This window comes from Lissotriton vulgaris, chromosome 9 (genome assembly GCF_964263255.1).
Source record: "Lissotriton vulgaris chromosome 9, aLisVul1.2, whole genome shotgun sequence".
Classification (NCBI taxonomy): domain Eukaryota; kingdom Metazoa; phylum Chordata; class Amphibia; order Caudata; family Salamandridae; genus Lissotriton; species Lissotriton vulgaris.
Genome location: NC_141697.1, coordinates 1,159,599,132 through 1,159,618,432, shown reverse-complemented (window position 1 = coordinate 1,159,618,432; position 19,301 = coordinate 1,159,599,132). Strand labels below are relative to the sequence as shown.

The following is a 19,301-nucleotide window of genomic DNA, read 5'->3' as shown; positions in this document are numbered from 1 at the left end:
ATGGTTTTTTTCTATTTGCCGCCCCTCAACGGCTGATTGAAGAGCCGGGGTGGGATCTATTGCTGCCCGGGAATGGCAGGTAAGAGCGGGGGAGGCTGCTACCCCCAAAACTCATGCCACCCAGTGCGGACCACAGCCCCCGCCACCCCTTGCTATGCCACTGATGTCAGTCCTGTTGTAGTTCGTTTTGCCTCCTAATTTTTTTTGTTCAATAATTTTATTAAATTTTAAAAGTATAACAAATAGTTAAATACAATGTAGAGTGATACAATCAATTAAAGGAATTCATAAGTCCAGGACTATGTTTGATCCAATGACAAAGAATTCCCGGAAATAATACTTAAGTGAAATATAAGAAACCCATAAGGGATATGTCGGTGAACCAAAATATCCGTGAATGGATTCACTATTATGAATGGAAGAAAATAGAAAAGGAAAGTAAGATAGAAGAAAGAGAGTAGAAAGGAAGACAGCAAAAAGAAGGAAAAAGAGAAGAATAAAAGAATTACAAGGGGGGGAGGAAAGAGGTGGACATGAAGAAAAGGAAGGGAAGGATCCACTGCAGCACCTCAAAAAACATACCATACAAGTAATAAACAGCAATCAATTAGAAGAGGTCAACCAGTCCCTTTGAAGCCAAATCCATATACGTGTCCAGAGCTTTCCACACATTACTAGAGATAGTAGGGGTAAGATGAGCCACATCAACTAAAATGTGTGCACTTCGTAAAAAAGAAACCCATGCCCACCAAGTATGATATGATACGGAAGAAAAAGACTTCCATTCCATAAGAATTACCTTAACAGCAACTGTCAATAAAAGATCCAATAATTGCAAGTCTAAGGTATCCAATGGTAAAGGCACTCGGGAAGCTAATGGGCCCAACAGCACCATGGGAAAGGAAAGCTGGAAATCAGTATTAAAAATTAATATAAGATGTTTATTTATGAGATCCCAGAAGGGTTGCAAAAGGGAACAGGTAAAAAACATATGGGGATAATCACCAGTAGCCAGACCACAGCTCCAACAGAGATCATCATCTTTCAAGTTCAGCGAATGCAAACGCACAGGAGTCCAATGGAGAAGGTTAATGGAAAAAAAATTGGATTGCGTTAAAGAAGGGGCAATCTTATCATGAAGAGAAGACTTTCCAATCAACTGCCAGGTTTCCGGAGATATATGCTCAGTAAGATCCTTATCAAAATGATGTAACCATTTTTGTTGGGTAACAGTATGTACGGCAGAAGAAGTAGAAGACAAAAGTTTATAGATTTTGGAAGCCACATGACCAGATCTAAGGCACAAGGAAAATAACATATTAGTGGGAGAATTGGGCTCCAGGCGTAATTTAGCAAGAGCTACTTTATTTTTTAGAAAAGTATAGAAATCCAAATTGGAGAGCGAGAACTGTTGAGCTAAGGAGAAAAAGGGCAACGGATCATTATTAGAGTCATATAGATGACGAACTAAAGATACTCCTTTGGAAGTCCAATGGGGGTCAACGTGGGATCAATAACAAATTTTAATGTAGGATTATGCCACAAAGAAGACCACCTCGATTTATGAATTGGGGTAGCTATTTTCTTATCCACAGACCAAACTGCTGCAATAGTATCCAAGATAATTGAGCGGGAAAACCGAATAGATAATGTGGATGTGGTTAAAAAGGAAGAACTTGGTAAGGGAAATGAGAGATGTTGCTCAATAAATATCCAGGAAGGAGTGTGAACAGGAGTCGAGGAAAACCATAAAGCACCTTGGGAAGCTAAAAAAGCCACCTGATATCTCTCCCAATCAGGAAAATTACAACCACCCATCTCATAAGGTTTTCTCAAGGACTTATATGCAATTCTAGCCCTTTTGTCACTCCAAAGAAACTTAGAAGTAATGGAATCAATCTCACGAAAAAAGGAAGAGGACAATTTCACCGGAAGCATAGAAGAAACAAAGTTAATGATAGGAGTAATCATCATTTTTAGAGTTTGGATACGACCCCACCAAGAAATATCTTTAGGGGACCAAGTATCTAATAGTTGATGAACTTTGAGTAAAGTTTGCGCCTCATTATATGCCACCGTATCATAGAGAGTAGCACAGAACCAAATCCCTAGGTATTAAGATGTTTAGATTGCCACTTAAAACCAGCGTCACCCATATGCGCTGGGAAACAATAGGCATTCAGGGGGAACATCTCAGTCTTGTCCCTATTAAGAGTATTACCAGAGATCTTAGAAAAAAGAGCAATAATATCTATAACCGCGGGAATAGCTGATACCACATCATCTGAAAAAATAAGAACATCATCCGCAGAAGCAGATGTTTTTATGCAATGCGAACCAAAAGTAAACCCCTTGATATCTGAATGAAGATCAATTAACCTAAGAAGGGGATCAATAGTTAATAAAAACAAAAGCGGGGATAAGGGACAGCCTTGACGAGTACCTTGACAAAGACTGAAAAACTCAGAGGTAGTCCCATTGACTTGGATATTCGCTTTAGGTTGGGCGTATAAGGACATAACCATGTTAACAAAAGAGTCACCAAAAATATGTGCACAAAGAACTGCATGATGAAAAGGCCAAGACACCTTATCAAAAGCCTTCTCTGCATCTAAGGCTAGAGCAGCAGCTGGAAGGGTAGACCATTTAGCTGTAGAATATGGCAGAAGGTACGGATATTATCTCTAGCAAGTCTACCCTTCACAAACCCCGTCTGAGCTGAGTGTACCAAAGACGGAATATAAGATTCTAACCTTTTAGCAAGAATCGTAGCAAAGATTTTAGCCTCCATATTAAGAAGGGAAATAGCGCAAAAACATTTCAGGTCTGAGACATCTTTTCCTTCTTTTGGAATTACTACAATAGTAGCATCCGCCGCAGTACCTGAAACCGCGCTCTCCTAAATAAACACATCAAAAACAGCTTTAAGGCGAGGAACCATAGAAGGGAGAAAGGTTTTATAGAACATGATGGGAAATCCATCCGGCCCAGGGGTTTTACCAGACTGAGTAGACTTGATTGCATGTATAATTTCATCAGATGTAATCAGGCCACCCAATTTCTCCCCATCCGCCGTAGAAACAGACTGAAGAGGAATAGTTTTTAAAAATTCTTGGCAATCTTCAAACGACGACTGATTAGTGGCGGTATATAGAGAACTATAAAAATCTTGAAACACCTCAAGAATCTCCTTAGTCTGATTGCCTCCTAATTTAAGTGGTTGGAGACACATAAGTCTACACCTAGGTGTAAATCTCCACTCGGAAATGATGAGTAGGAAAAAAAGTGTAGATTTACACCTCATTGTAGTACCAACTATTCATATGTTAATCTATTTTTGTGAATAGGCCCCAATGTTTGTCTACTTTTGACACAATATTACAAGAGATCTCCACCATTCTTTCAGGTTTCATTATATTGTTACATCTCAAATATCACAATTACTTTGCAGCTGAGAAACATGGAAAATGGAAAGGTGTGAACAGCTGGACAACATTGAAAGTACCACAGGGAGACCAGTATTAAGTTTGCTTGGTCATTCATTAACATATTTACAAAACAAGGTCTAATTTGTATTGGCTCATTTGTAGGGCAATCAAAAGGTTCATGACTTTAGCAAGAGGTTTGTGGAGGTACGAAAAAACTCACACTGAACTAGATATTGAAATAATTTGCAAGACACAATTGAATTTAGGGACAGCAGTTTTCCTATTTATTGTTTCAGTTTAGAATGTGCAAAGTGCATTTGTGGAAGCATTACATCTGCTAGAATTGTGTATTTTCCACAATTTAGATATATTATCAGTTGTGGATTTCTCTGAAGTTCAGGTTTGCAAACGAAAGTGACCACTCACAAGCACATGAATGTGTAAGAATTGGTTGGCCTCTTGCAGCTACTCTCCTGCACTAGAAACACATGGAAATCCTCTCTTGAAAGAAGCAAGATTTTTGTCCTGGTAATAGGGAGGAAACAGCTTTGTATCCAATGAGGGTGTGAGGGAAGAGATTTACATATTGGAGTACTTGGGTGTAATGTTCAGCAGTCTTAGTTTTCTAGAAGTATTCGGGGATCCTTTGTGAATGCCACCACAGTCGAAAAATACTTTAAATCTGGTAGAAGTCAAATTTTCGAAAACCAAGGATAAGTAGTTCTGTTTGGAAATTAAATAGAATGTTACAAACTGATGATAAAATACGTATCCTACTTGAAATCATATGGAGCAGACTGGACCGAGCAGGGGCGACTGGGAATAGTATGCCTTCGAAGGCTTTTGTAAACTGAGAACGTGGAAGATACAAATAGAAAACGTGTGCAGGGGGATCCCACAAACAGGAGATGCTTCTTGAGACTGGTTTATCAAATGAGGAGCGGCCAGGTGTCCACTTTTTATAGCAACCTGGATCGAACTGCTGGGAAAGGCTGTTCTCTACAAATGTTTGTTGATTGTGAATTTCTGTAGAGCTCCTGGAAGACACACAGAGGAGGTAGAAAGTATGGGAATCTACTATAAGATTCAAACGGCGGATAGAGGTGGCCGAAACAATCAGAGAATCAAATAAAACTCTTGACCAATGTGATGAGCGAGTGTACAGCAGCTTAACAGTGTTCACCTCCTTGGGAGGGCAACAGTGGGAAAGTGCAGAAGTAGACATATATCCAGCAATAAAAAGGAGATTGTGTGTTCACTGCAGTGCTCATTTTCTGACCATACATCACCCGAAACATTGAACTCAGGTTGAAGATAGCACAGAGGTTTCCAAACAACCTGGCAGAGGGCCATTAAAATCCTGTTATGGGACAGGTAGATTTTGATGCTAGCAAGTATAGTCTTGCTGGATTGACGATAATTGTTCTAGTTGTAGCGTACAAAGTTTTCTGCTTTTCCTACACTTACGCACTTGTGTAGATTTGCGTCATCAGTGTTAGTTGGTGCTGGCAGCTTGCAAGCATTTGGTATGGGGCTTCATTCTTTGCTCAGCAGCTTTTTTCGAGTTCTCTGACATCTTGCTGAACTGGTAACTCACAAGCATCTGGGACCAGATGTACAAAGGATTTTTTTCTTTGCAAATGGCCCAATTCAAAGAATTGGGCCATTTGAAAACGTAAAAAGGCCTTTCTAGTGAACAAAGGCCCAATTTGCGATCCTGTAACTTATTAATGAATCGTAAATTGGGTTTGCGATTCGGTTTTAGGAAGGGACGTGTTTAGAGGCCACTTCCTAATACCGAATCGCAGTGGTATGTGTGAATGTTTTGAGACCAAAATACGGTCACAAAACATTCCCATTTTACAACCTACTTCAAAGGTGGTAACCCATTCGCAAATGTGTAGGGGTCCCAAGGGACACCTTACTCTTTGTGAATGTTTGTGATATCATTTTTAAGAGCCGAAAGTGGTTCCAAGGACCATTGTCTACTATTAAAAAAGCATTTGCAATGGCATAGGTCTCGCTTTTGTGAAAGTTAGAGCTATTGGTGCTGTAAATTACAAAGTTTTTTAGTTATATTTTTGATTTCTAAGCATTTTACCTTGCTGTTCCGTAGCATGAAGCACTGGCAAAGCCAGAAAGAAACAATGCACTTTGTGCGTGTAGTTTTAGTAAAACTACTTCAGTGACAGAAAACCAAGCCGGACGGCTGCCTAGATTGTTAAAATGCTGTGTTCCAGCATTCACATCTGTCTCTGAAGTTAATCTTATTATGCATGTGAGAAAATTACAAATAAAGTTAAAAATAAAAAGCAAGCAAAATGTCTGGGTGATATTCTGGTTAAAATTAGCAAATAACATGCCTGATTTGGCTCGAAAGCACTGATTCTAGCATGGTATTCTGTATCGGTGTCCCCAACCGGAATTAGCGTCATTGAAGTCCTACTCACTCTGACGCCCAGACAGCACCTAAATTGCCTCATCTGTTAGCCAGCTATCCGCGTTTTCTACACAACCACAAGTCCCGAACTTATATTACTGCTTTCGCTTATTATAGCGCTAACAAGTACGATTCAAATGATGCGCCTCTAACGATAGCTTTACAAAGACTAGATTAAGACAACGGATGACCTTCTTTAAACAACTCTTCTCATTGGCTGAGTAAGATCTTATACTGCGCGGGCAATGAAATGCGCATCACACACGTCAACGTGCTCACTCTTCACCATAGAAATGGAAGCTCGCGCATGAACAAGCGATACAGTCTCTCTTTTATGTTAATGCAGCCCAACTAATTGTGACTGACTTCCTGTACTACTGAATGAGGCTGTAAGTCAGGTGTTACTAGCAGTGGAAATACATATAGTTAAAACAAAGGGGCATATCTGTAGTACATGTGCAAAACAATTGTACAAATATAGGAAAAACACTACACAGTCCCGAAGCCTGCTGAGTTCTGACTAACTCTGTCATGGCCGTGCATGGGACTCGGCTCCGCCTGATGGTATGATATTACTAACAGTGGCAGCACATCTCCTCTGCTGCCTGTCTTACAGCTGCAGATGGCTGGCTACTAATGGCTTCAAGTAGTAGTGCACGGAAATGGCACTGAATTCAGGAAAAAGGCAAGAGCCTGCCGGATGGCGACAGTGAAGGCCAACATCCAGAAGTCAACCCTGTCTCCATTGTCCAGCGAGTGATGTTGGCTAATATTAAAGTAAAAGAGCGCATTGCGTGCTTCGCTCCGCATGCAATTAGCACCCGCCTTTGTCCCGCGAGTGCTGTGCGGGCACGCTGCAAATTCAAGTGCCACCATTGTTCCACATTATTTATTAAAGAAAATAGTGTTCCCTGACTAACTAAAGCGCCGCAAGTAAACAATCCAGTCCGGATGGGTGGGGCCAAAAGGAGACAGGGCAGTAATAAAGAAGCCTTATTTTCAATGGGAAGCCCGCGTTTACCATAAACGATGACCCCAGCCAATAAGAATGATGGGAGGGCCTTCAACTCCACTTCTGAAATATCCCGATTACAAGAAGCCTCGCAGAGCGAACAGCGCATGCGCGCTGCAACACAGGTCTGCGACATCTAAAAATTAAAAGAAAACTTAACATTTTTCCTTTTAAAAGGCATCATGTCTTCCTTTAAGGAAAACAAACTGCATTAAATTTAGCAACATAGCTATATAGAAAAACCAATCACAGGCACAATCATCACTGTGATTTGTTCGATTTCCAATGGGCCCTACCTCATGAATGTTAATGAGGTAGGTCTATTTGCGACCCACTAGAAATCGCAAAAGGGTGTCAAAGGCACATATGTGCATTGGTATTTGAGATTATCAAATAGCGAGTCACAAAAATGTGGTATTTGGTAATCGCAAAGCATACACTAGGTACATCTGCCTCCTGGTCTTGGATGCAATAACATACATTGAGACTCACAACAAGTAACTCTTGAGTGCCGTGTGCTCAAGAAAAGCCCCAGTGTTCGTGTGGAAGGAATCATGCCTCCTGCTGAAATACAGGTACTTGTGGCTTTTGTAATTGAACATTTTGCAAAGGAAATCTAAAAAATGTCACAAAACCCCGACATTTCACACAGCATGCCAGGTCAATATTTATCTTTGGGAGAGGATTCGTCGAAGCAGAGGCCAGCACCTTGAAGTCAACAAGATGATATAGCTGAGCTATGTTAGTGGACTTACATTTATATTTTAATATCAGACTGGAGGAAGGGAATGGACTAGTAGTAATACTCGAGAATTCGATTAGACAGAAAGGGCAAAGAAGGCACTGAACTATCTAACAGCAAGATTGGTAAAAATAAAAATGATCTTTAAATTTTGAACCCGGAAGCCAGCCGCGGTCCATAGAGGTAACAGCGGGGGGAGGGCGCGGTGAGGCCGGGTAAGGGGAGATTTCGAGGGACGATGTAGAGGGAAAATTAAATAAATAATTCATTTTCTGTCAGCATTGGCGGAAGCAAGGATCCAGCTGAAGACCATATAGGAGATGTATGTTAGGAATGTGTAAGTATGTTACTAGGAATGGAGCATGGCAAAGCCTGGCGAACCTTATTTGCTGTTAAAATATGCGTTTCATATTTCCATAAGGTGCTGGCCCTACAGAGCACATTTCACATACATTTCTACATATGACTGAAAACCAGCAGCTCTTTAAAAGCCCTCAGTCACTTGAAGTGCGTGAGCCAGTCTTTACGTGTGAATGAGCGCGGTGCTTCTGCACTTTCCTCCCTGCTCTCTTACTTACTGAAAGCCATGTTCTGTCATCAATAGCTTCCCTGACCTGGTTCATCCGCCTCAGAAACCACACCATTCTCTGGGGAGAAGAGACAGGCTTTTGCCGTCTCCCCTCCGGGTAAGAGGCAGCAGGTCTCAGTCACGCGACTCCAGGCTGCTTTGGCGCTCTCACTGTAGCCGAAGTCTGTAGAGCTGGCTCCCTGCCCACCATTCAGAGGCACATACGCCCTTTGCCTATTTGTGATCACAGCTCAGCAGCGAGGCACTTAGCACAGAGGGAAGAGAAACAGATGAAGGACTACTGCAGGGACAGTGCTTGCCTAAGATAAAATGGCGTTCTTCTGAGTGCCTAATTAGTAACAAGCATTTGCAATGCAATCAGTCTCGCCTTTGGGACCTTATATGTATTTAGCTGTGCAGCACATTAGCCTGGGTGCTGAAAAATCTACTGTTCTTTAACATGGAGGGAAAGTAAGCACCAAACTGCGTGACACGCCAGGTATGGGAACACATAGAGAGAAATATTGCCTTTCAAAGGGAAATGGTATAGTTCTAAGCTCGGTTTTTAATATAAAATCAGGGCCTTTGGTGGTCATAACAGTGAAAATACAAGATTTGATAAAAATATTATTGTCTACGGGTGCTCAAGGTAGACAATTTCTATGGACTGGAATCTAGAGAATGCAAAAGTGATTCTGGTATTTTACTGACCTCTTCTGGTCGTTTTCTATCAAGAAAGTTAAATAGAGGCAGTTGCCAGAAAAAGAAAAAAAAGAAAGTCTCTCAGCGGAAAGCAATTCTCATATTTTACTGACCTCTGCTGGTCGTTTTCTAACAAGACTGTTAAATAGAGGCAGTGGAACCAAAAGAAGTCCCTAAGCAGAAGCAGACAAGTCCTATGGCTGATCTCCAGAGCCCACAAAGTACATACATATATAAGTATAAAATAAGTATAAACTAAGTTATATAGAAGAGGTCTCGAATGCTCGACCTAAAAAAAAATAAGTGCCAGGGCTCTCAGCAGGAGGCCACTGAAGCAGGGCCGGACTGACTACCGGCCGTTTTGGAATTCTGCCGAGCCTGGGGCTGCTTGCACTGCGGTGGGGGCTGATTTCGTTCATGGAGACCTGTTGTACTTCGAAGTAATTAAAGCAAGACTAATTTTGTTCAGTATAAGCAGGTCCCCATCAATGAAATCAGCCCCCAGCTCAGCAGCATTCCATAATGCCCGGTAGCCAGTCCGGCCCTGCACTGAAGCTTGCAGCACCCATTCCCCCTGTCATGCTGCCAATGATAGTAACAACACAACTACTAACCGTCACACTCTTACAAGAGTGACAATTCAGACCATTTCAGGAACACAAAGCTCTAAGAAAGGCTTGGGAATCTGGTAATAGTAATTTTTAATGTGGATAGAAATAATAATGAACTGCTGTGTGGTCATCTCTAAATTAGCCAGACAGTGCCACCTTTTGATAGACTGTCAAGCAGCAGAGTTGACAATTGAGTGCAGGAGCGGAACACCGGAAACCACCAGCTCAAATTAAGGACTGGTTCTACTGTGCCCTTCCCCATTGGGTGGCTTCTGATCAGAGAGAGGCAGGCCACCCAAATACATCTGGGTGGCCTCTATGTGAACTGCGATGCCCATAGGATGGGCTGCATTCTATTCTGTCATCCTTTCTGGCAGTGCCTTCATCAGACGACCTTAGTCAAGATAAAGTATCCTTAAGCATTACCCATGTATCTCCCTATTCAAGACAACTCTTGCTGTCACCTGTGCACATTCTTCACAAAGACAGTAATAAATCTACATTTGTAGAGTGCACATTTCACAATTGTAAGTTTAGCACATCCAGGAGCAAACAAATTACACAGGAATCTGCAGGGGACTCTGTGTGGGGTGTGGGTTTCCATGTGTGTTCTTGAGAAGGTCATGTGTCGTTCCATCAGGAACTAATCCATCTGTGAGGAGTTCTGCATAGCCGAGACAGGTAGAATAGCACCCTCTATACAAACACATATTTGTATTTTTTTCTGTACATGAAGAAATATTTTTCCCCTTTGAAAAATCCTTTTCTCTACACACCCACCAAATCAAGGTGTGATCCACTCGCTTTTCTGCTCTGGAACAGGATTTACACTAGCCCCAGGCTAGAGCAAAAATTCCTATAATTTCCAGGATAGAAAGGGGAGGGAGAGGAGTTTGTAAGTGCCCACAAACGCACATGGTGACAGATTTCCAAGGTTCCCTGCTCCTGAGAATGCCTATTTTCCCACCCTAGAGAGAGATTTATGGGAGCTCTCTGCAAGTGTGGCTGAGATCTTTGGGCATACAAATGATGTTACCCTTCACTTTGTGAATTCTTCAGCAGCATAAAACAGGTAAACATGGCCATATTTATTGATTTACAACGAAATTTACCTTTATGAATAAGACTATGTAAGTATTGAGACATGAATAATTGTTTTTTACCTGTGTTTCAGTATTTGTGTTTTGTAGTACAAGTTTTTTTCCAATCCGTATTTTTACATAATACCATTTAATTCACCACATTCTGTGTGTCCAACTTTCCAACATCTTCCACATTAATTATGACCATCCAAGGTGCCTACAGGCCATTTCAGATTCCTAATGATCACATTCAACATCATTATAGAACCACCCCTAAATATGGTCACCTGCATACCTTGTGATCTGTGCAATCTTTCAATCAAATGATTACCTCACTCTCTGAATCTCCATTGATATCACCCATCTGACTATAAATAAACTCTAAATTTCTCCCCCCACCAAACAAATCTACTGCAGTGCATGCATCATTATATGAGCACAACTAAATGTTCCTTTTTTGTGCAGAAAAAATAAATTTGCATGATTTGGTTCATAAGTGTTCATTGATTATGTTATCAAATTAAAATGATTCTTTGTTTATTTCTGTATTATTCTCCATTTACTATGCACTCTCTATCCGTGAGTTTGAATGGTATTTAATGCCAGAGATGATTAGATTAGTGCAACTTTCTATCAGAATATATTTTTTGAAGTAAAGCTGTTTCTCTACTGCAATAATTTAAAACAAATGTCAGCATCACAATAGATTTTGCAGGAAATTAAAAGTCTGTGCTTACATTTTACAATTAATCAGTTTTATTGAGGGCTCCTCAAAAAGATAGGAACGAACATCCTTCCTCTAGTAAGTGATCTGTTAATTGCTTCAAGTAACTGTCCAACTGACAGCCATCTCTGATGCTTGTGGAATTGTTTCTAATTCTCAATGACTGATCAACCAAGACCCTGCTCAAATTCAACATTCAAATATGGCAACCCATATGCATCCCCAAATAATCAATCAAATAAAATATCTTCTCAACATGACTGGAATCGCTCACTGGATGAAGACAAACTGTCTAAAGCTGGACACTGACTAGTTTAAAATCTCAATCTTTGGGAAGAGCACATCAATATCTGCTTTGTGACCATCAGAGCTAGGACAGACACCCATCCCCACCACCCATGCCAATAAACTCAGGATTATCATCAACAGCAAATTCGGCATATCCACCCAAGGCCATGCAGTCCCTCCCTCACGCTTCCCCACCCTGAAGATACTGAGGAACCTTTTCAAATGGTGCTCAATCAGCACCCGGAAAACCATCATGCATGCCCTAGTCCAAAGTAAACTGGACTACGAGAACACCCATAATGCCAGGATCAACAAATACCTCACCATAAGGCTGCAGACCATTCAGAGCTTGGCGGCCAGAATCAATCTCAACCTCCCATACCACACTCATTTCTCACCACACCTGAAGGAGCTCCAATGGCCCCCATTCCCAAACAAGCATAATTCAAACTACTCTACACTTTCAAGGCACTACATAACAGTGGCCCAGCATACCCACCAATTTCATCTGCTTTCAAAAACATTCCAGACACTTCTGCTCATCTGGACTCCTACTTGCACAAATCCCACGCATATGGAAAACCAGGTCTGGGGGTCGAGGCTTCTCCTATATTGCTCCTAAAGCGTGGAACGACCTACCACTACACATGTGCCTCCACTTCACTTCATGAATTTCGCAAGAGTCTGAAGACTTGCCTTCTTGAGTAGCAATACGAGGCCCGTGGTGTGCTTAGCAACACATCTGCTCAGCGCCAGGATACTCTCCCGAGTCATAGCGCAACTAGAAATCTGCATAACAACACAATAAATGAGCAACCTACAGTCCTCCTTCACAGAGTCAAAAATAATTCCCCTCCCTGTGAGGGGTAATCCAAACCTCTCCAAGATGTTTGTAAAATCTTAACAAGTAAACAATCAACCTCCATATTCAACGAGTGAACAGACAGGGCTTAATTTGTAAATAATCAAGTGCCATGTCTAAAGGTATTGCTAAGGAGGCAGGTTGCCTCACCAATTGGAACTGCTACTACTGACACATGCCTGTATAAACACTCCTTATTAAAACTCACTCTCATCACAATTTGGACTAATCCATGCCCCCCAAAATCAGTATGTATGGCCTTGACTCTCTAGAAGTGTCTTTTAAATGTGTATTTAATTGTAAACCTGATGTGCTTAATTCAGAAATAGAGCAAGAGCGCCGTGATATGGGAGACTGTCATAAGTAAGGGCTGGTGTTTGCAATTAAGTGGCAGTGCCAAGCTCTTGCAAACACCAGCACAAATTAAGCTCAGAAATCAGCACCCCTCACCAGTCATGAGCAAAAAACCCTATCAGTAACGAGGGATCGATCAATACCCATCCTAATGAGTGAGCAACCAACAACATTCACCAATGAATAACGTTTCAAAATTTAACCCCAGGGAGTGAACAAGCCTCATCTGTCCCTAATAACTAGGGTTGGGGGGAATTTGCGTAATCTCGTTACACAAATCTCCGCAAACCGGTAACAATCTCCGCGAACACGCAGAAATTCCGCGAACACGCAGAATTGCTTGTTCGCGATGTTTTTTTACTGTTCGCAATCACTGTGTGCGTGCTCGGGGGGAAATATCTTGCGAACACACATTTGAGAACGCAAACAAGCAAAAAATTTCACGGAGTCGCGTAACGCAGAATTTTGAGCAATTTCGCGTTCTCCGCGGAACGCGAAATTACCCAAATTACCCAAATTCCGCGAACGGGGCGGAATTTGCTGCCCAGGCCTACTAATAACTGAGCACCCATCTGCCCCTCCACAATCATTGGGAAGCCAACACCCCTCTGATGATGCACTAGAAATCATCACTTTGCTCACACTAAGATAGCACATGCCCCCATAGCCACCCAACAAGCTGCTGTAGCCGCCTCTTAGTGAGTAAACAACATACAGTGGAAGGTACAGTGATCATCAACTTTGATCCATAAAGTGGAGTTTTATGTTGCAATTCAATTTGCTGATCTGTAAACTTTTAAGGTAGTTATTAATTACAAAGAAAATTCATTAAATTACTTGTGAATTTGCTAATTAATTACAGCTCGCTTAATGAGCCTGGCAATTAATTAAAGGAAATAATGGTACTTAGAAAAAAATCTATTTTAGTTAAATATATAAGGCCTGCGAGGCACTGTACGTTTGCCAGACCTTGACAGAGCCTCAGAAGACATGGATCGTTGGCTCACAATATACAGTGTATCTGTTTTGAATAAAACTTGCATTTGATCTGAGCAAGATATTGGGCGAACTCTTGTGTTTTGTGGATTTCATCCAGAGATTTCTGCAGTTTTTATGTGTCCATTCCGGGGGATTATGAAGCAGCACTGCAGTGCAGTCAGAGATAATGGTCAAGGTGAGGGTAGAAATTAAAGATAATAATGTCTAATCCGCAGGACTTTATGTGGTTTCAGCTTTACCATGTCAAGTCCCTATGCTTAGCAGGCTACAACAAAACAAGTCCAGGAGCCAGATCTTTTCTAGAACGCTTTTCAAGATCACAGCATTTTTGCCTACTAAGAAAGCACATGAAATATATACATTTTTTTCATTACTATTAATGAAGAAAATACATCTTTACAGCAGACACTGGCAAATCACATCTTGTGGGAACACAACGAATATTTATTAAGATTCTGATACTTTTTGAAGTGTAAATGTGTGGTAGTTTGGGAGGTGGTGAAGGAGATAAACCCACAACTTTCAATGCACTGCATGTGTCTCGTCAGTATGACCACACACACCTCTTTTCTTACATCATTGTTATTAACATCACAGTTAATGGACAGTGATGCAATAACCCACGCCAAGTGTTGGGCTAAGAAAGGCATGTAAAGTTCCAGTGCAGACCTGTGCAATCCTATAGTGTATCTGGTGTGTATTCCTGTTATTGAATCTTGGAAAATCAATACTAAAACTAAGAAAAACTTTTAAAAAGTTCTAGTGTAAACAACTAAAGTAGGCAATTTTTATATCAGTAAAATGCTAATAGCCGTGACAAATTGTATTGTTGCTTTATAGAGCCTTAAAAAGAAGGCAGGCGGTACAGATAAGAAGTGCATAGTTGTGCTATGAAGACCGCACTGGTTTATACACTGAGGGCCCGATTCACAGAACTAACTTAAGACAAAATCCTAAACTTACTACTTTTGGTATTCACAGAAGTTAGGATTTTGTCTTAAGTTTGTCTTAAGACAGACTTAAGACAGACTTATGTTAGGATTATGTCTTAAATTTCTTCCCTTGGTCATGTCAGCACAAATAGGAAAAGCAAATACTCCTCGAAATATCACTTGGAATTGGCAAGTTTTCAATCTGGAAATTGGCATTCACAAAACTTCAAAATCCTCTAACATAATGCAGACACACTGAGTATAGAATCACCAGCGCACCTTCATGGTCAGACAATCCAGCGATATAATTTGCAACCAACCAGATTTGGCCTTGTCTTTCTGCACTTCATCTTTCATCCCTGGAAACCTCAAAAAGATGAGAACTCTGCTATCTAGGAAGACATCCTCCCCAACCACATGTATCCCAGTGACATGCCCCAAGAGCTGAGAGACCTCCACAATTGAGAAACAGTTTCAGCAACAGCATCATGTCAGTCCTATATCAGAAACCTCCTTCTTAAAATGGGATGGTGCCCAATACCATTCCTGTTTCATATCAAGTGCTTCAAATGCTTTGGCTTATTAATTCCTGTGAGTTCTCTCCCACAACAAAATGTATATCTTATGGAAGAACCCCTGATGCTCAAGATGAGGCCTCTGGGCTAGACCAAGACACCCACAGCTCTAATTATGATCCTGGCTAGAAGAAACTCGTGCTCGACTAGATTCAATACAACATGCAAATAAAAGGAAGATGTTTCTTAAAAAGATTTTCTTTAAATAGAACTTTACCTGCAAGGCCCAACACCAGCAGCTGCAACACCAGCAGTTTCCATAGCAACCTCATTTTCACTGGATTATGTCCAACAAGGCCTAATCCAATTGGTCCAATATGAGAGGACGCACTTCCTTGTGTTCTTCCCAATTTCTAGTCTGTGAAAAAAAGAATGAAGGTTAGCAAGTCCACTAGATTGTTAAGTAATGACAAACATTCGTAACCAATGTCAAAAAAACAGATTTTAATCCACAAAGCCTTTACACCAGTGTGACACAAATGCTAATGAATTAACTAATTTAGGGGCATATTTACAAGGGGATTGTGCCTCTAGAATGTCACTTTTTCTGTGTTTCAGGTGGTGTAGTACCCTGCACCATATTTACAAAGCCGCAGAAATATGGTACCCGTTCACGCAGTTTTCTGCGTGAAATGGGCGTGCAAATGGTGTTGCTGTGGGCGTTCCACCACAACTACCATTGCTTTTTGATGCAACCCCAGATTTACAAGGATCTGTAAAACTGAAGCAGCACCAAAAACAAACGCCATTGAAAGCAGGCGATAGATTGACGCAATAAGGATGAATATTTTCATTTCTCCTCGTTTTTGCTTTGTCTATGTGCGCTGTATTCTGCAGCACAGATATGCAGCACACATAGAAAGGGAAAATCACCCTTAAATACACCTTCCTGCACATAAACAATCATTCCCTGCAAAACAGACATCCTTGCGCCACGGTGCAAGGGAGCCTGCATTACTTGGTGGAATCCCTGTAACGCAGACACCTAATGACCCCTGTTATGCAGGCAACCTTGCACTATGGCACACAACTGTCTGTGTTGGCGCTACGCACCTTTCTTTGGCGCAAGGGAAAAGACTGGTGTGCACCGTATTCTTGTACATACAGCGCATCCCTGCATTTTTAAAATGACCCAGTGTGGCGCTGCAGAAGTTCTCGCAGTGCTGCGCTATTTCCTAGTAAATATACCCCTTCATTTTTAGGCCATATTTTCAGAGGCAAGTCACCCTCATTTGTGCATCTTTCATATGTCATATTGAGAGTGATTCTCACCTCAATTATCTTTGAACTTTCGTCCTGCCCCACTAAAAGCAAAGCAGACAATCAAATCAATTTCAATTTCTAGTTTCATCAAAATGCAGAAGAATCTTATCAAGCTTGAAGAGGTGTAAGTTGGTAACTCTGAATCTCACTACTAGGGCAATGTGAAGCTTGGCAATCTATCTACAATTCTCACCGGTAAGGATTGACAGAATTAGTCAGTGCAGGATCTCTGTCGCATGGAGCAGAACCTATTGGCACTCTTGCACCTGTCTCAAATGGAAGAGCTTAGATTGGGCTCCTTAAATCTTGCTGAAGACAGATGGCATAGGATGCTAAAGATGGAACTGCTGATCTTACAACTGGTTGCACCATCCACAAGCTCAGAACTTCCATCAGAGATAAAGCTGAGGAGAAGCACAAACTTGTCTCCTTCTTTCTTCCTCTTGAGGGATGACTCTATCTACCAACACTGGTTCTCCTTATTGTGGGATAGCATATTGTAGAAGTCAACAACCTACCTCGTATGGAACAAAATCTGCTGGAAGCTGACTCCCACTCAAGGAGAATAGAAAGGGCAATCATTTCTGACCTCACCACCCTGAGATGGCATCATCTACCAGCCCTGAGCCCCATATAAGGGACAACATAGCTTGTACGAAGGATAGCATTCCCTAGCCCCACAAATCTGTCTCCCTGAGGTGAGGTTGTCATCATTTATTGACCTCAAAGTGGGTGTCAGCCTTGATGGACCATGATAAAGCCTGTGCTAAACTGGCACCATTGAACCTGTCTAAATGAAGAGGATCAGAGATGTTACCCTCAGTAGTGGCTACAGAGAAAGACACAGTGTGGTAGTGAAAAATGTAAATTCTGCTTTAAATTAGATTATGGGGGGTGAGGCTCTCTCTAAGCAGCTTTCACAGGTAGACAGTCATCAATACCATGCATAGCTGAGCATAGGTGGGTAGATGAGCTCACAGGTACCACATATCCCCCCCACCCCTCCCCCTGCGCCTTAAGACCCTCACGGGTGAGTAGTCACACTTTATAAGAACCCTGATTGATTGATTGATCAACAGGTTTGAAGTTTTGAATTGCACTCACTAGCTGTGGCAAAGGTGCCACATCTGTGTGTTTCTCATGCCCCAAGAAGGCACCATCTGTGAGTTCTGTATCAGTTCTGTATCTCTCCTATAAAGCATGCAACTGTTTGCCACTGGTACGCCATCCAATAGTAGCATGTTCACAAAACTTGGCACTTTTGAAGAAGAGGCAAGTTGGCAGCTGTGAATACCATACTTCAAGGGTGGGTGTCACTGGGTGGCAAAAATAATTATCACTTGAACCACAGCTTGTCGGCCCTGCTTCTAACATGCCATAGGCACCCGGGGCGGTCTTCATGATCTTTGAACAGATGGCAGGACCCGGAAGCCACTGCAGCACCGGTATCAAGTTTGATCCTGAAGATCATTTAGTATATTATGATGACACCCTCCTGTGGGGGGGCTGGTATCTGAAGCTGCAAATGTCAGCCTCATCATTGCAAGTCTTTTGCCAAGGTGCCAAAAGGAACAGATGGCACATGCCATACATTGAATGGTGATACAGCAGTGTGAGCCTCGCCCACAATTCACTTAGAAGTCATGTTTTTAAAATTAATGTATTTCATTCTAAGCACAGTAGGAAGGATTTCAACCATGCAGGGTGCTTTATTTGACTTGTTCATAAAGGCTGATGGGAAGAACATTGCATATTTTATTAGCTGAATATGAATTTTAAACTGTTCAAAAATCATATGATGGAACGTGGTTCACGCTTATATCAGACGTAGTTCTGTGGAAGCAATATGAGATCAGTATTAAAATGAAAGTATCACCTGCGTGTCTGTGAGTGGTACTGAGACCTGTGAAGTGTTTGGCAGCATTTAATGCTTCACAAAAGCCCCAAAACAGAAAAATAAAGCAAATAAAGCAATCATTTGATAACAAGTATTTTGAGAAAAAGGGGTGGTATGATTCTGTCCATTGTGGCTAATGGGGAAGCCAGTTTTCCCCATTCCAGACCCCTTCTAAACACAAGTAGGGTGCTATGCATTCCCACAGCCTGATTTCATCAATCTGACTTCAGATCATAACCCTGTGCGAGGCCTAGATTGATCCAGGAAGAGTGACTTTATCATTACTGCAGAGGGAAAAAGACTGGTGATCTCACGTGGAGGTGATATGGTGTATCACGATTTGTACGCAATAGGTGGTAAAGTTAGTGAGTGAGTATAACCATTTATAATTTATATCCAACACTTGCAATTGTGAGAGGCCACCACACCTACAATTTGAGTACCCAAGTGGTTGCTCAGAATGTCTAGTCAGTCTGGACCCATTAGCATCCCTATGCGGTGAGAGCCACCATACCTGCCATTATGTCCTCCATTTACAGTTTTCTCAATAAGCTTCCTCAGAGGGCTATGCAGGACAGGACACGGGCAGGTAAATATCATTGATGTCAGAATAAGGAAAAGGGTACTATCCCTTCTTCACATTACTCTTGATCCTGATGGTCTCTTCCAGTGCTTGGTAAATCTTCACCATTTTGTTGCACTTGGTCTACCTTCTTTTGCATTTGATGCCATACAGTCTCAAGCAGGTTTTAGCCTGTTTCTCAAAATGTAAAGTATAAAAGAAGATGCTTCACTTGCACATACCCAATCCACTGGTAAAAT

At 41.6% G+C, this 19,301-nt stretch overlaps 1 protein-coding gene across 2 annotated transcripts in view; it reads right to left on the bottom strand.

The window, feature by feature from the left end:
* Positions 1–15,669, bottom strand: part of LOC147692947 (contactin-4-like) — a 697,785-nt gene extending 682,116 nt beyond the window's left edge. For both annotated transcript variants that reach the window (XM_086939200.1, XM_086939201.1), the window contains exon 1: positions 15,537–15,669. In XM_086939200.1, the coding sequence (XP_086795326.1) occupies positions 15,537–15,591 (55 nt within the window). In that variant the 5' untranslated portion in view covers positions 15,592–15,669. The remainder of the gene's footprint in view (positions 1–15,536) is intronic.
* Positions 15,670–19,301: the final 3,632 nt, after the last annotated feature.